The sequence below is a fragment of the Panthera uncia genome, assembly GCF_023721935.1.
Source record: "Panthera uncia isolate 11264 chromosome C1 unlocalized genomic scaffold, Puncia_PCG_1.0 HiC_scaffold_3, whole genome shotgun sequence".
Classification (NCBI taxonomy): Eukaryota; Metazoa; Chordata; class Mammalia; order Carnivora; family Felidae; genus Panthera; species Panthera uncia.
The window spans coordinates 62,561,697-62,579,988 of NW_026057584.1; the positions used below are offsets into that span (position 1 = coordinate 62,561,697).

The window sequence follows — 18,292 nt, forward strand, 5'->3', positions numbered from 1 at the left end:
CTGGGACTCTGCTGACTCCCAACAGTCCAGACTGTACCTTCCTACCTTGTGTACCTTCCGTGGGCTTTGGTGATTGGTGACACTCTGAGGGGAGGAGGAAGGGGGAATTATTTTAGAAACACAAAAAGAGAGGCAGAAACAGACACAGAGAGGAATAAACCTAGAATTAAAAAAGAGGAGGGCTGTGAGAAAAGGTAGCAGTCACTTCGTGGCTTTCTTTTTGAGATTTCTGGATTTGGAAATGCAGAGCTCTCTGCTCTGACCCAAATCACTGGAATGTGGTTGGCCTCCCTGCACTGTGAAGTGGAGGAGAAGGTGGGATTGGGGACTGGAGGGGCAGAGGGGTCTGGTGCTTCCTGACTCTGGTGAGTTCTGGCTTGATCAGAACATCTGTGCATGCCTTAGGCTCACCTGACTCCCAGGGCTTCCTGTGATTGGGTCATTAAGTCCTAACATTTTTTAGCAGAGTCCTAATTTTATTCAACTTTTTTTTTTTTTCAATCCGTGAGACTTACTAGATTCCCTGTTGTTTCTTTAAAATTCTGCCAAGACTTTTCATATGACTATATTTGCAAATCAGGAGGATTCTCCTATGATACTGTATCTGGTGTCTCCATTTTGGGTTTGGAAAACGTGGCTGCTGCACTGGTTGTCCCTTTAGGTGTTGCTGTGGCTTTCTTGGCCCTGGCTACCTACCATGAACCGGCAGCTGACTTATGGCTCAGGACCTGGTTACAAGTTATTTAAAAAGGTAGGCGGTGGGAGAGTCATAAATGCAGTGTTTTTCCTTTTTGGATTGCAGTTGTTATTACATCAGAAGCATACTGGGGCTGCCTGGTAGGTGAGATACCTTAAGATGTCTTTTTGGTACTTTTTGATGGTTTCAGTCTTGCTCTGTTTTGCATGTGGCAGAGATCCACTCAAGTTGCTCGAACAAAAAAGAAGGATTATTTTAAGGATATAGTAGGTTAGGAGCTAGACCTGGAGTGGAGTCAGGAGTTTAGGCAGCTCCAAGAACCTCTGCCTATCTCTCCCCTATGTCTCTGAATCTCACCATCAGTGCTGGGAAAGCAGATAGTATATTTGAGAAACCAAGAGGAGGCCAGTGTGTCTAGACTGTCATATGAGATTCAAGAGATTGCCAGGGGCCAGATCCTGCAAAGACTTGTAGATTATGCTAAAAATTTTGATTTTTATTTTAGAATAATGTGAAAACTACCGAAGTGTTATAACCAAGTGATCTATGTAGTCTGCATGACTGCAAAATATTATCCTGGTTTCAGAGAGAAAACTTTGAGGAAGTTACGGGAATACAAGTGTGATGACAGCTGGACTGAGGGAAAAAGAGCTGTGAGGACACATTAGAAGGGACTCCTAAGTCACTATGTGGGGCTTGGGAGGTATTCCTGGAAGAAGAAGTATTTTAGATGAGATTGGAAAGTTTAATCGGAGTTAACCAGATGAAGAAAGGTGTTGGGAGGGAAAGAATGGACACAGGCAATAATAGGAGTGAACACTGGGACATAGGAGGGGAACTGTTCATGTGGATTTATGATTTCCAAGTTTCTCAAACTTGAAAAAATCATTTGATTTCAATATAATTTCAAACTCACAGAAAAGTTGCAAGAATAGTGCAAAGAAACCCTCACATACTCTTTGCCCATTTGCTCTCTCTCTCTTCCTAACACACACGCATACACACAAATTTTGCTTTCTGAATTATTGGAGAATAAGTTGCAAAGTCATGTTTCTGTACCCCTAAATCCTCTAGGATGTATTTCCTAAGAACAAGGACATTCTCTTTCCTAAGCAATGTCAGACAATTTAACATTACAAGATACTATTATCCAATAGATAGTCGACATTGAAATGCCTCAGTTTTTCCTATATTTTTCCCTAGTCCAAGTCCAACCCAAGCCTGTGTGTTGCATTTAATTACCATATCTCTAAAAGGTTCCTTAGTCTTTGTCTTTCATGACCTTGCCATTTTTGAAGAATACAAGTTGGTAATTTTATAGAATGTCCCTCAGTTTGGGTTTGTCTGCTGCTTTCTCATGGCTATATTATGCATTTTTGTCAGTAATACCATGAGGCATCTGCTATATTTACCAAGTTTCTAGCTTCTGTAATCTTTAAGATGCTTTAACATCTGCCCTGCAGGCATATGCTGGACACACCTTGCAATGGACAACCTGATGGTATGCCCTAGTCACCTTGCCTTGACCTCCTGCCTCCCTCAGTGCCTCCCTCCTCTGAGAGTTCTCCCAAAGGAGTGTTTTTCAAATACAAACTGGCCAACCCTGAGCGTGTTTACCCTATCTGCGTATTCCTTCCTTCAGAAACCACAGAAAAGCTGCTTGCCCACATTTTCCCTCCTCTCCCTCTGGGAATGCTCACTTTGGTACTTCCCTGTGTGGCCCCCCAGTGGTGTGACACGTCTTCCCTCTCTTGGCAGCTGGACGAATATAATACACTACCTTTCCAATGGCAGTCATCTCCTGATCTATTGACCATACTATACCTAAATAATAATAAAACCTACTAAGGTATCTGCCAGGTTTCTCCACTTCTCCTACTATGTGTAATTTGTGGAGAGATACCTCAAATTTTTTTGACTGTTATCTATAATAAGGTGACCATATATACCTATATATACATATGAATGAACCAGTTTTGTGAAACAATACGTATGCTTTCCACATGAAAGTTATTTTAGTTTCTATTCTGTTTTATTTAATTTGAAAATAATTCTTGTCTGAACTACTGAATTGATTTCTTACCCTCTACTTAGTAATGATCTTTGTTTGAAAGCACTAGCCTAATGCAAATATCACTTTGGATCATCTGATTGCAGAATGGAAAATAGATGGATAGATGGGGGGGGGGCAAAACTGACAACAAGGAACTTGTATAAGGCTCTTGCCATCATTCAGGTGAGAGAGTCTAGGTGGCTACTGGCCATGAAGTTGAGAGAAGTGGGTGGGTTTGGGAGTAAAGAAAGTAGATTGAAGAATTTAAGTTAACAGCACTTCATGATTGATTGCATATAGGGGTGGGGAAGAGGGAGGGGTCAAGAATGACAATTCAGGCCTTGGCCTCTGGGCTGGATGGTGGTGCCCCTTTCTGAGATAAGGAACAATGAAGGTTTACAGTTCAGGCTCCACCATGTTGAGTTTAAGGTATCAAGGACATTAGACTGGAGCTGTTCAGTGGGCAGTTGGCTCAATAGCATTTAAGAAGCAAGTCTGGGTTGGATTAATAGCAAATTGAAGTTGAATTTTACTCAAGGAGATTTTACAACTTTATGCCCACTGCAGGAAACAGAAGTTTGTTCAAGATAGGAACAAATTCTCTGAAAATAGTTTTAATGATTTGTTATTGAGATGCATAAGTAAAATAATATGCACAAGTCGAAAATGTTTCAAGGAAGTCAATTAACGTAAATTTACTAGAATATCACTTTTCTGCACTGTTCCTCTCTGTCTCCGGTTAACTGTAAAGTCTTACATGCATATATATAGACAGAAATGTGGAAAACAAAAGAAATTGCTCTTTACATTATATAGAAACAATGTCGGCTTAAATCACCACTGTGGTAACTCGGGCTTTCCCGGATGCTGGTCCTCAGATTTAGTCCTCCAAATCTAGATTTTCTCAGGTATAGATACCGGAGATAAACAGGCTGCAAAAAGATGCTTGTTTTCAAGCGGCACCAGTTTGGGGTTGCACTGAGAAAATGAGATTTTCTAGTGGAAAACTGTGGATGTGTGAATTTACACCCACAGCGTTGGGAGTGATGGACCGTGCTCCGTTAGTGGTCACTCATTCCCCATCCCCACCCTTTATCTGCTCCCCTCCCTCCCGCTCTCCCTCCATTCTCCCCCCCCTTCACTGCGTTATTCTGGGATTAACGGCGGGGTCGGCCCCGTACACAAACGCAGCTGGCTCGTACCGTCAGCCTGAGCCCCGCTGTGCAACCACGTCAGGAATTCCAGTAAGTTGGCAACACAGGAGCACAAAGACAACAACAATGAGGAAAACCCTTCAGTGCAGAAAGGAATGTTTGGAGCCCTGGCTGCTACAGTGAAAGGACACACACACACACACACACACACACACACACACACACACCCCACACTCGCGCCCGCGCTCACTCTCCCACACCCCCCACGCGCCCACACCCGCACTGGGAGCCACCCAGCCCCTCCCGCGCACGCCTCCCCAGCGGCCGCCGCAGCTCTTTGTAACTCCGTGGTGCGGGGACGCTCATTGACTATGCAGCGCGGCCTGGGCGGGCGTCAGAGCCGCCTGACCCCGGCGCGGTCTCGTACCATCGCCTCGGCCGCCCGGAACCGGCATAAATCACCAGCCGAGACTGAAGTGCAGCTTCTCGCCCCCTCGCCGCTTCCCTCCTCCCACCGGCCTCAGCCTCTTTACTTCCCAGACCCCTCTGCCCCTCCGGTCCCCAATCCTGCCTCCTCCTCGGCGCCGCCGCCGGACAGCGCCAGTGCCTTGCAGGGAGGCCAACCACGTTCCAGTGACTTGGGTCAGAGCAGAGAGCTCTGCATTTCCAAATCCAGAGATCTCGGAAAGAAAGCCACGAAGTGACTGCTGTCCCTTCTCACAGCCCTCCTCTTTTTTTAAGTCTAGGTTTTCCCTGTCTGTGTCTGTTTCTCTCTTTTTGTGTTTCTAAAATAGTTCCCCTTGCTCCTCCCCGCAGAGCGTCACCAATCACCAAAGTCCACGGAAGGTAGGGGTCCGGACTGTCGGGGGTCAGCAGAGCCCCAGACGGTCGGTCGGTGCCCCGGCGAGAAGGGGTGACAATAACTGGCAGGTTCTCGCTCCTGGGAAGGGCGAGGCGGCGGGACCCTGTCCGGGACTAAGTGCGCACAGGGCTGCCGCCTCCACTGTTCTGGCCCCTCTGGCTGGGGGAAAAGGGCTCCTGACTCCTTGGACCGGGACCTGGCCCCCGGGGCCCTGCTGCGGAGTTAATCCAGAGCCCGGGACAGGAGATTCTGGGGCGACCCCCCGCCCGAGAACGGCCCCTTCTCATAAGACAGGGATCCCAGGTCCAGGAAATAAGTCGCGCCACCCCTCCTTTTTTTCTGCCGGCTCTAGAGTCACGAACCGCCTGAGGAAGATGCTCTGAGGGTGGCTGTAAGGTCCCTCCGCAGGGCTCTTGGGGGCCGGAGTCCCCGGCAGCCTAACGCTGCCTTGCAGGAGGGAGCTTCAGGGCTCCCTGAACCCCATACGTCTCTCCCTCATATAAAGGCGCACCAGTCAATCCAGAGGACATTCATTCTTTTCCAATGTTGCTTCAAATGGAACAGATTTGTAAGAAACGCGATCTGGCGGTGACACCTGTGTATGTGCTGCTTAAGAAAAGCTGAACAAGGATCCAACTCTCCCCCCAACATTGGTCTGCCCCTTTTCTCTTGGAAAAAAACAAAAACAAAAACAAAACAGCACCCATCTCAGCATCTCAACTCTATGGGCGAAACCGGGGTGTCCGAGAAGCCTAGAGATTTCAGACTAGACAATGGTCACAAATCGCTCCCAGCGGGCTTATTCCTTCCGTTTTCTTCTCTTCTTTTTCTTCCTTTTTTAAGACTGTCGGTGGTAGGTTTCCCCGCGGACTGCGTAGCCGACTTCTGTTGCGCAGGCAAACCCGCGCAGAGGCTAGGGCAGAACGTGCCCGTGTGTGTGTGTGTGTGTGTGTGTGTGTGTGTGTGTGTGTGTGTCAGGCGGGTGTTCGCACAAGTGTGAGGCTTCCAGGAGTGAGTAAGCGTGTGAATACCTAACTGTGAAGTGTGCGTGCACGTGTCGGTGTTTGTGTGACTGTGGAGTACCGCACGCGTGTGAGACTTAGGAATGTGTGTGCCGGCGCGCGAGTGAGCGCGTGAGACTGTCAGTTTGTGTGACAGTGAGGAGTGTGGGCTACGGTGTGCGCGCGACCCTATGAAGTCGTGTGTGAGTGTGTGCGCGCGCGCGCGTGGGGTGTGCATGTGAGAGCGCACGTGTGTTCGAGTCCCTACTCCTCCCTACGCTGAGAAGTGCAGGGGGCGGGCCTGGCGGCAGGGGGCCTGCCCCGCTGGATTCCCGCATGCTAGTTCCGGGGCGGTCGGGTCTCAAGGGCTTTATGCACTGTCTGGAGGGTGGGGACTTGCGCGGGTAGAAAACGGGATGCCTCGGGCGCTGGGGCCGGCTTTCTGCCACTAGGAGCCCGCCGGGGTACAGGCCTACAGGAGCGCTCGCGAGCAGAGGTGCCGCCGGTGCTGCGGGCTACGCGCGCCCACCTCCCGGGGAAGGAACAGCGAGGCCGGGGCCCCGGACGGTCGCGGGGATGGAGCGCGGGGCGGCAGCGGTGGCGTGCACGCTGCTGCTGGCTTTTGCCGCCTGCCTGGCGCCGGCCAGTGGCCAAGGTAAGCGCCCGCTGGCCGGAATTCCGCGCAGAGCTCGGGACTTACCCGGCAGTGGCAGGGGTCGAGTCCGTGAGCGCACAGAGGGGACCGCGGCCGGGAGGGGCCAGGGCAGGGCGGCGGCGTTGGAGCGGCTCCCGCCGGGGCGCTCAGGTTGCTCAGCGAGGGGCGAGCGCGAGCACCCCTCCTTCGCCCGCCCGGCAACCGAGCAGCCAAACTTGAGAAAGCGGCTCCGCCGGTTTCGGTGACAGCGCACCCCACGGGGACCCCGTCTTTGTTCCCACGGGACTTTCTCCCGACCCTCTGGAAAGCACTCTGCAGTTGGAACCCGGAGAATGAGGTTCTCTCAGCCTGTGCGCAGTCTGTTCCCCCCACTTATTTATTCCCTGGGGGTGCTGAGCGGTCCTCGGAGCTGCTCAGTGCGCAGCTTTCCACCTGCAGCGCGCAGCCAGGGAGATCCCTTCGAGGGCTAGAGCACCCCCCCCCCCACTTCTTTTCCTCGGCGAAACTTGGTCCCGCGGTGACCCTCAAGAGACTGCATCTCGATGCAGATCATTTACGAGCCGAGATAAGGCAAAGAGGCGGGATTGGCGGAGAGAGCGGCTGATATACTGGAGCATTTTCTTGAAGGGTTTTCCTTTTCAACGGGGAGGTGGGGGCTTTTGTGTTGATGAATGGGGCCCCGTCTGCGTGGCCAGAGTTTTGAGGGCTCGAATGCAAAAGTTTCTGGTATGAAGCGCTTTAAAATTCTCTCAAGTTGTCAGAATTTACGTTTTTATAGAAACAGAGGCAGAGAAAGAAAGGGAGGAAGCAGTGGAGAGAATAAAAACAGTAAGGGTGAAAAACAGGGAAGACAAGTAGGGAGAAAAAGGGAGAGAAGGGAGAGGAGCAAACTTGAAGACAGAGCAGCGAACGGAGTGGGGGGTGGGTGGGGGAGAGAGAGAAAGAGAGAGAGAAAGAGAAAGAGAGAAAGAGAGAGACCAGGGATGAATGGGAAGGGCGAGGAGGAGGCCGGTGAACCCGCGAGCTCTCTCCAGGCTTTGCGTTGCTAGGTAGCAGCCCAGAGCTGCGTGTGACCGACCACCAGACAGACAGAACGGACGCTGCTGCCTCCACAGGGACTAATCTGTCTGTGGGGATGGGAGAGTTCTCCCCCCACTTTTCTCCCCTCCTGCTCCTTCCTTCCCGTCGGACAACTTAATTGCCCTACAATGAAAATGAAACCCCTATTGTTGTAGGATTAGCCAAAGCAATAAATTGATTTCCCTGGATCACATATTGGGGTTGACGGGTGGGGACTGTAGAAGTCCCCATTTATGGCAGAGAGAGGGAAAAGCTTGTGGATGGGCCGTGGCATGTATTCAAATGGTTAATCTGCTTTCTTTCCTCAATTCTTAGCGTAAGCTCCTTAGAGGGAATCAACTAAATAATTATACAGCAACTCCTAGCAGTACCCATTTCAGACTTCCTGAGAAGTTTGGAAACGCCAACAAACCTCACTGGTTTGTAAAAATCTTTGGAGAGGGAGGGGAGGTGGGGAGAGACTGTTAATAATTCTTGCTTTGCACACCTTTTTCTCAGGGTTGGTAACACGGAAAGAGGATTTATTATTATCGTGGAGGGTTTGCCGCAGCTCTTAGGGTGATATACATCGTATGTCCTAAGTATAGCCATAGGATTTACTCTATGTTCCTGTCAGTGCCTGGCAAAAGGAAATCTTGTCCGGATTCATCTGGGATACATCTGGATTGTTCCCATACAACCCAAACAGGTGTTTTCTCCCCTGGATTGATGGTTTAGTCACCAATAAGGTGTACTTAACTCTTTTTTTTTTTTAATTTTTAATGTTTATTTTTGAGAGAGAGAGAGAGAGAGAGAGAGAGCGCGCGCGAATGGAAGAGGGGCAGAGGGAGAGAGAGAGAGAGAGAGAGAGAGAGAGAGAGAGAGAGAGTTGGAGACACAGAATCCAAAGCAGGCTCCAGGCTCTGAGCTGTTAGCACAGAGCCTGCACAGAGCCCAAACGCGCTGAACTCAGGAACTATGAGATCATGACCTGAGCCGAAGTTGGACGTTTAACCAAGCCACCCAGGCGCCCCTGTACTTACTCTTTTTAGTGGTTTAAATCCATCCATCTTCTCTGATAATATACAATAATATGTACAGTAATAATAGCATATCATACACTTATACATGTGGCAGACCCTGTTCTAAGTGCTTTACACTAATTGACATTTAATTTTTATAATACTATAAATACTATAATGTTGACATTTAATCTTTATAATAACCCTTTGATGTAAGTACTCTTTCTGTATCTGTTTTACTGATGGGAAATGGAGGCATGGGTCAATGAAGTTAACTTGCTCAAGGTCATACTGCTAGAAAATGGCAGAGCTGTGAGGCCAGTCCAAGAGATTCTGAGTCCAGAAGCTATAATTTAACTGCTATAGTGTGTGGCTCTCTCCTCTATTTCCCTGTCTCTTATTTTGTACTAAAAATGTCATGCTCCCTAAGTCACTACCCATGTATGAGGTTACTAAAGAAGCTGAGTGGTATTTTACAAGTCTTTGCCACTTTGCACCGTAACTCTGGATATTTTTTCAGAAATTCTTTTCAGGTTTCTATCACCTGACCTCTAGGTAACCTTCCTGTAAGGTTAAGGAGATTTCTAGATTCCTGTCGTATTGACTTATCAGGTGAAGTAAAGTATGACATTGTAAAGATCCTTATTTGAGCACACACTTTAGGTAAGATCTTCCTGCAAAGTTTGCATCATTAGAAATTGGAAAAGACCTCTGAGTATTTTATGGTTAGTCTTTAAAAATATTATAACACATCTATAGCTAAAATTATTTGTATTTTCTTCATGTTTTGTAGAATGCTGTTAAGAAATATTGGGAGAGCCTGAACTCTGGAGTCAGGCTGTCTGGGTTCTAGCAATGGCTTTACCACTTTCTAGCTGTGTGACATTGGGGAAGTCACTAAACTTTCATGGCTCAGATTGCTTATCTGCAAAATTGATATGATAAGAGAATCTACTCCATGACATTTCATTAACATAAAGAGATAAAAGGGCTGAATATGTAAGGCATATAGACAAAGATCATAACTACAGCTATTATTATATTGACCAACACTAAAAGTAACATTTCTTTTTTTGTTTTCTATTCGTATTTCTAATTTCCAAGTGCACATAAGGAAGCCTTAGGCATTTTCAAGTAACATTTCTTTGAGGAATTCCCAGATCCCAGTACATGACTGAAAGTTTTTTTGAGAAAATGGTATTGGTCTTCAAGTTATATTCTTTCATTCAATAGAAGCTGGGTTATGCCTTTTATAGTTAGTATCAGCTTTATGACAATTACACTTTCAGGTGAAGTTTATGTATTTAAAAGGATTATGGGCCCAGTAACAAACAGGCAATATTTTGGTTCTGTCACATCTCTGATACTGCTGCTGCTTTAATTTCACAGCAGTTGGCTTCTTTTTCTCTGCTTGAAGTTCTTCCTAGCCAGTTTTTATAGTATAGGGCTTCTGCTCAAACTCCCTTCAGTCTTGTGCCTGTCCTGTTCTAATAGAAAGTTAGACTTTTATAGATGGGGGAAACCTTAGCTATCAGCTGGTCTACTTGCATTATTTTATAGAAAAGTAACTAAACCTGGAGGGAAGAAAGGGGGACTGACAGGAGGGAAAGGGAGGGAGGTTAAGCCCTTAGCCTAAGGGCCTGTGGCCCAGGATAGAACCAGCTCTCCTCTTTGTGTCTTCCTAATTGATCATTTTTAATTTTTTTAAATATTTATTTATTTTTGAGACAGAGGGAGAGACAGAGTGTGAGCAGGGGAGGGACAGAGAGAGAGACACACACAGAATCCGAAGCAGGCTCCAGGCTCCAGGCTCCGAGCTGTCAACACAGAGCCCAACTTGGGGCTTGAACCCAAGAACCATGAGGTCATGACCTGAGCCAAAGTCAGATGTCCAACTGACTGAGCCACCCAGGCGCCCCTAATTGATCATTTTTAGATATAGGGTGGGTCACATATCCCGGGTCTAAGAGGAATCTCAAGTCTAAGAGGATAGGTTAATACAACCATGTGTCATGTCCAGCTTGGTTCAGAACTTATGCCACGTTAGTGCCCCACCTTTCAAAGACCGTATCTCTGGATCCATTTTTCAAAATCTTGGGCCATCGAAACGTGTTACTAAGGTTTATGGATTTCATAGTACAGAATAGGTATTTATTCTTAGTTGAAGGTAATTGTTAGGTCATTTTTTTTTAAGTTTATTTTTGTGAGAGGGAGGGAGAGAGGGAGAGAGAAGGTGAGCAGGGGAGGGCAGAGAGAGAGGGAGAGAGAATCCCAAGCAGGCTCCTCAGTGTCAGCACAGAGCCCTATGCAGGGCTCCACAAACCAACTGAGCCACCCAGGCACCCTTAGTGGCTACAACTTTAAATGTTAGTCTAGATTCATATTTGTAAATGACAGAAATCTAAATTAAACTTCCTGGAGACAAAAAAGGAAATTTATTTCAATACATAATTGTAAAGATATAACTATTAGGTTGAACCATATGGGATTGCTGTTTTTCTAAGAAAGACTCAACCTAACATAAAATTTTATATTTTGCTCAGCCTAATATAAAGTGGAGGCTCAGCCTATGTCAAGCTAATCTGGTTTCTCTATCTTCTGACTCTGAGAAGACTGTTCTCAATCATGTTCTTTAGTGTCTTAGGATGGCTGTCAGTGGCTCTTGGAGCCACGTTCTTTCTGGGAAAAAGCAAGAGTTTTTGTCTTGTCTTAAAAGTGTAAGTTGCCTCTTGGGCTCTGCTTAAGTCACAGACTCATTGCAGAACCAGTCATTGTACCTGGCATGAAATGTGCCCATGGCTTAGGCTTTGGGTCATATGCTTGGTTCCTGCAGTCATGGACTAAGGTCGACCATAGAGGGAAATTTGGATAGGGCTCCCACGTGAACAGAGGCTGGGCTGCTGCAAAAACCAAATCTGTCTAGGACACTTTATCAGGTAAAACCAGCTGATGCTATTTTTGTTTTATTCATGAAGACAGACTTAAAAGGCTGAAGAAATTTCTCAAGAGCAGTCAGTGCTGGAAAAACTCAATGAATTGAAGGGGGGAAACGTATTGGAAGTATTAAAGCAAAAGGGATGAAGTTTTATGTTCATGTGATCATGTTGCAATTTTAAGTTTAGGAGAACAGGAGAAAGAAGGACTTCTAGAAGATTTATGTGTAGCCTAAAGGCTTCTTATATGGAACAGATCTTTGTGATGGATAGGAAAGTTCTGAAAAGTGAGCTGAGAGAGCAGAGTACAGGAGCTCTTGAGTCCATTATATGATTCATTTTTCAGTGAATCCTACGTCCTTTCTCCTTTCCCAGCTAACTCTGCTTTCTTGCTTATATTTCTAAGACTTTGCTGCTTTTCCAGGCAGTAGGCCTTGGCTATGAGAATGGGGTGGAAAGAAAGAAGAGAGGAGGTTTGGAGACATTAAAATGCTTCTTTGGAGGGGTGCCTGGGTGGCTTATTCGGTTGAGCGTCAGACTCTTGTTTTCGGCTCAGGTCATGATCTTATGGTTTGTGTCGGGCTCTGTGCTGATCCTGCTTGGGATTCTCTTTCTCCCTTTCTCTCTGTCCCTCCCTCCCCCCCCAAATAAATAAATAAAAGCATCTAATTAGAAAAAAAAAAAGCTTCTATGGAGACAATACATCCTGGTGCAAATCCAAGAGTCCTTAGCATTTAACCTAAGAACTTCTTCAATAATGGTAGAGCAGGTGTCTTTCACACCTCCCTGGATTGATTCGGAATGTCAAATATATGCGCTCTATGCCAATGGTTATTTTGCTGGTCTTTAAGTCTTATTTCTAAAGCATGTGCTGAGAAACTAGAAACATTATCATTCCAAAATTAAGATGGTTAACTTTTATATAAGGGTACTTCTGACTTAGTACAGTGCCAAAACCCAATGCAAGGAAATAAGAAGTCTCTCTAAGAAAGGTGACGGGTTACACAATGTGAAGTTTCATGATGAAAGCTCTATGCTTTTAGTCATTAGCCCTCAGGTCATGCCTGACCCCCAAGGTTATTGGGAACAGGGAGAAATGAATGAAAGGAGGAAATGTAATTACCATTCTGTGCATTGAAAAGTTAAGCCACTGTTACCATGGATACAATGGCTTGTTTATTGTCCAGATCTTGAGATCCAAGTTTGTAAGCAATACCAGAGGTCTCCTTTAAGTGTATGTACTATCGGTCAATAACACATGAAGATTCTTTCTTAGTAACTTTGAACAGAAGCCTTTACTCACTAATCTACTGATTGACATTAAATGAAAACCTATCTACTTTTGACGTTCCTATAGGTGTTAAATGTGAACAAGGGGAAGAAGACAATAGCCAGTTCTGTTATGCTAGACTTTCTTGGATTCTTATATAAAAACATCCTGTCCTATAGTGTCAGAGATTTGATTGTCTCTTTGGGCCCAATTTTTTGTTTTTATTTCATTAGCAAGGAGAAGCTTTTTTGTGTAAAGGCTGAAAAAGCAAAATAATTTATTTCATTAGGGAAATCCTCAAAGTTGAACTGAAGAATGGAAGGGTTTTTCTAAAATATGAAATATATCAATCCTATGCACATTATAATCTCACTAAAGAAGAGGAGAAAATGCTAACATGTGCTGCCACACTGGTTTAATTTTGATATGGGGAAGGAAGGGTGTGGAGGATACTTTTTGTTGTGAGAAACAAGAAACTGAAAACCCACCTCAAACCGGCTTAAACAATAAAGGGTATTTATTGGCTTGTGTAAGAAAATTCTGAGGCCGAGTGGGGTTCAGGTGAGGTGCAGTCAGGGCTCCAGTTCTCTTTCTTTGTGTTTTTCTTGACTCTACTCTCTTCTAGGTTTCAGCTTTGTTTTCAGTCCAGCTTCCCCTATTGTTATATTATAGCTGCCAGAGCAAATGGGGCTGCATGTTTTCTTGATCATATCTAGGGTGAATTCAACATTGAGAGTTTGCTTATGTTCTCAAAAGCACTATTTCACCACAACTTAAAGAATGTTATAATTTTTAGGAACCCTAGATAGAAGTCAGCCAGTTCCCCTAACTTGGCATTATCATCAAAGTCACCTGGGGAGCTTTAAAAAGTGTATAGATTCTTAGGCAAAAACCCAATCTTACTAAATCAGGAGTATGGGCATCTGTTTTTAAAGAGTTTCCAGTTGATTCTGAGGGTCAGACAATTTGGAAACAGCTGATCTAGGTAATCTCTCATTTTTAGTTTTGTAGCTAAAGGTATACTAACATGCCACTGTAAATTCCTTCTAGCAGGCAGTTAAATACACTGTTAAATCCATACTTTCTTTTGAATGGGGATGTTACAAAGTAGCTACAGTAAGAAGGAAAACTACTCTTTTATATCTAGTGCTGCCCCCATTTCTGGCCATCTCCTATCCTGCCTAATATGACCCTCCCTCCCTAGAGCTACTGTTTGTGTCTTAATTGTATTCTTTGCTCTGTCCCTGGACACAATTGAAGTCCTTCCTCCCCCTTTCAGAACCTTTGATTCTTTAAGCTGAGCAACCGTTGGATGGATCCTCTAATCCTTTCTTACCCAAATTAGGCAGATTTCTCTATAACCACTGTAATCTCTCTCCTCCAATTTATGTCAGAGCATCCTGACAGAGCCCACTGGCATCTAAAGCAGCCATCAATTCCATGGTTGGAATGGGAGTATTGGAAAACCTTGTAGCTCATTTCTTTTATAGCCTAGGCTCAATTCTTTGTTGACCCCACTGGGACTTAGAGTCGGTGATCCTACCACGTGTACACTGTCCCTCAAATCCCTTGTTTATTTACTTCCTCATCTTATATTGTTATGACTCTTCATTAACATTACTTCCTTGCCTATACCGCCAGCAGTCGGGCCCCCCTGTCCCGTTGTCTTGCTCTCTTGTGCTCTGCCAAAGCTCAGTCCTGGTTAAATCTAATGCTCCACATCTGCATTGCTGTAGCTAAATGTGGCAAGAGAAAACACAAAACTAGGTTGACTGATCTCATTATAAATTTGTGAAACTAATCTCAACCTCAGACCTGCTGTCTGGTGAGGCCATTCACTTTCCTACTTCCTTATATCTCCTCTTTCCTCAAACTTCCGACACCACCTGCTCAGATGACATTGCTTCTTATAAATGTGAAAATAGAAGCAGTCAGAAGAGAACTCAACAAGCTCCCATAACTCAGCCATCATCACCTGCATACATCCTGTCTGTATATTCTGTCTTCCCTCTGGTTACACTGGATGAACTTTCCATGCTCTTTAAGTTCAAACAGTTCATTCATGTCCTACATTGAATTCTGTCTTAACCTCTCACTAATTAATTGTCTACTCTCTTTCCCCACATTTCTGTTCCTATTTTCTCTGTTCCTCTTTATGGCAAAATTCCTTCCCAGATTTGTCTATACCCACTGTAATTTTTCTCCAATTTTTCTCAAATCCATGCCTTTCAAGTTTTTGCTCCCACCCTTGGTAGATACTTCTTTTGCCAAGGTCACTAATGACCTCCATGCTATTAAATCCAATAATCCACTCTCAGCTCTTGTTTTGTTTAACTATCAGAGGCATCTGACACTGTGTATCCTGCTTTCCTCCATGAAACACGTCATCTGGCTTCCAAGAAACCAAATTCTCCTGGTTTCCTTCTTCCTTGCTATTTTATTCCTGCCCATCTACCTGACTGACTACTTTTCATCTCTGCCTATGCTACGTCTTTGGAGACTCATCCTGTCTCATGGCTTTACCATCTATATGTTGACAACTTCCAAATTTGTGAATCTGATCCAAATCTAGACCAATACCATAACTCTGATCTTCTCTAATGCCCTAAACCTGCTTTCCACATAGGCTTTTCCATCTTAGTAAATGGCTGGACCATCCTTGCCCGGATTCCTTTTTCTTTTATATCTTACATTCAATCCATCAGAAAATCCCATTGTTTTAATCTTCAAAATGTATCTAGAATCCAATCACTTTTTACCATGTTTAATGCTACCACACTGATCCACATCATAGTCAACTCTTACCGAGATTATTGCAATAGCTTCCTTACTGATCATTCTGCTTCCCTTTTGTCCCTCTTCTGTCTACTCTTGACACCTATTTAGAATATCAGTCAGATCATGTTACTACTGCTCAAAAGCTCCAATGGCTTCTGTCACACACAAGTTGAGTTGTCTAGAAACAGACACTAAGATGGAGTTTGGGGTAAAAGATGTTTATTAAGATCATTGCCCTTGAAGAGAAATGAGGAAGCAGGAATGGCAGAAGTTAAACACTCTGAGACGGCCTCAGTCAACCTAGTGGGGAGCTCTGGAGCAAGACTTGACTGTGAGAGTGTTCTATGGCAGGCTGCAATGACCTTTTTTAGTTACTAGATGTGGCCTACCCTCATAAGGGCATGACCTTGGGCAAGGTGCCTTTCTATAAGTGAAGTGGACCCCAAAAGAGCTGAGTGAATGTAGAAAACCCTTTCTCCTCTCCCCCTCTCACAATGCTCTAGGCATGGTGATAATCCTTGCTTCCTCCCCCCCCCCACCCCCAACATAGTGTGTACCTTAAGGCTTTTAAATTTGCTTTCTCTCTGAGCGCTCTTCCCTCAAATTGTGCATGACTCACACTCCTTGCTTCCTATAGGTCTTTGCTCATAGGTCACCTTATCAGTGTGGTCTTCAGATTTTTCTTGATTAACTCTCTTCATTGCACTTATAACCATCTGACACAATGTATGTAACTTATTTATTTATTTACTTTTGTCTTCCTTTCTTTAAGATGTCAATTTCATGAGGGCAGGAATTTTTGTCTCCCTTGTTTATTGCTTTATACCTAGTATCTAGAATAGGGCTAAATAAATAAATATAAGTTGAACAAATGGATAAATGCCCCATGGACTCTAAAGCTAAGAAGGGGCATTCAGCTCATCACCATGTCCCTGGTATTGCCAGCCTTTCCCCAGGCTCCATCAAAAATCCCATGGAGGGAATAAAAAATTGCTATCTCTATTAAAACAAGTGGCTTAGCAATGCTGTTTCTCTCCATTTGACTCTTCCCTTTCCTCTGCCTCGCTGACCCCCAACACTGATGATTCCCAATGCATTTGAGAGTAGCTGATCCTGCATCAGTCTCTTTAACCTTTCTAACGTTAACTTAGACACTTGGTTACCCTGTGAGAATCCCCTGTATATACAGAATGTGTCATTCTGCTATTTTTAGGACAGATTTGATACAGTAGCTTTTACAAAAAGATAAGGCAAAGTTTTTGACATTATGTTAGTGGACTGCCATTCTGCGTTTAAACAACACAAAAGAAAGCTGTCTGAGGCCACAGCACGGTGAAAACAGCCTTGATCACACAAAAGGGCCTCTTTGAAGAGGGGAGTGGTTTCCCAACTCAGGGAGGCGGCATGGACTATGGTGGAAAGAACATCACATGTCAAGCCGAGACATTCATCGGTCTTGTTCCTGATGAATGAAGGAAAAATGGGCTCAACCAAAGAAGGACCAGACTGCTGAAAAATGCCCATGACTGCTTGTCCTGTGGACACAACCTTTCTCATTCCAGGTCCCATTCTTTTGAGGACTCTATATACAAGCATGACCAAATAGGTTAAAGGCAGAGGAATGGCTCAGTTACATGCATGAATGGGTAGTGAAGTTGCAAGAATGAGCTAAAATAATTATGGGTAAATTTTTTGGAGTGCTTGCTACATGTCTGACACTATCCTAAGTGTTTTACAGGTATTAATTTACCCACTTCATTAACAATCTGAATTTATGGATAAAAGACCAAGGCAAAGACAGGTGCCCAAAGCCATCCACTTACTAAGTGGTGAAACCAAGATTGGAACCCAGAGCCCTTATTCTTACATATTGTCACTGTGGATAAGTAGGAGCAGGTGGAAGATAGTGCCTGTCTACACAGTTAAACAAAGCCTTATTTAATGGTTCATGTTATGTTACGGTGACCTCATTTCAGAGATTGTTAGCTTTGCAACCCAAATGTCAGATATTTTTGTGTGACTTTGGCAATCATTCATGTAATACATGTTGATCAAGACCTTATGCTCCCAGTGCGATGTAACTAGTTATATCAAAGGATAGAGAGATTCCTGTGACATATGCCTGTCCAAAATACCTTACTATTCAGAAGAGTACACTTCTATTTTAACCTACTTTTTCCTCTATACTCCTTGGGTATCCATTGATTCTTGCTTGCTGGCTTCCTCCTGTACTACCATTCCTTATCTGGCAGTATTCTCTTCTCTATAATTACATGTCTTTTCATTCAAAAGATGACACCCAATTAGAGAGTTCTACTCTAACTTCCTCTTAGGGATGACAGATTTTAAAAGGCTGTTGTTATTTAATATTGATGGAAAAATTCTTAGTAAGTTCTCTTATTCAATATCCTAAAAGATAGTGATGAACAAGTGAGAGTGGAGTCCCTATATCTGAGGAGGCTGCTCTTTTTTTTTTATTAAAAAAATTTTTTTTAATATTTTATTTATTTTTGAGAGAGAGAGAGAGAGAGAGAAAGAGAGAGATAGAGAGAGAGAGAGAAAGAGAATGAGCAGGGGATGGGCAGAGACAGAGAGAGACACAGAATCCACATCAGTCTCCAGGCTCTGAGCTGTCAGGGAGCCTCTGAGCTGTCAGCACAGAGCCTGATGTGGGGTTCAAACTTGTGAACTGCAAGATCATGACCTGAGCCAAAGTCAGACACTTAAAAAAATTTTTTTAACATTTATTCATTTTTTTTTTAAATTTTTTTTTTCAACTTTTTTTTTTTTAATTTATTTTTGGGACAG

At 44.4% G+C, this 18,292-nt stretch overlaps 1 protein-coding gene across 1 annotated transcript in view; it reads left to right on the plus strand.

The window, feature by feature from the left end:
- The first annotated feature begins 4,755 nt into the window (after positions 1-4,755).
- Positions 4,756-18,292, plus strand: part of LRP2 (LDL receptor related protein 2) — a 200,288-nt gene continuing 186,751 nt past the window's right edge. The window contains exon 1 of the mRNA XM_049616085.1: positions 4,756-6,422. Coding sequence (XP_049472042.1) covers positions 6,344-6,422 — 79 coding nt within the window. The 5' untranslated portion in view covers positions 4,756-6,343. The remainder of the gene's footprint in view (positions 6,423-18,292) is intronic.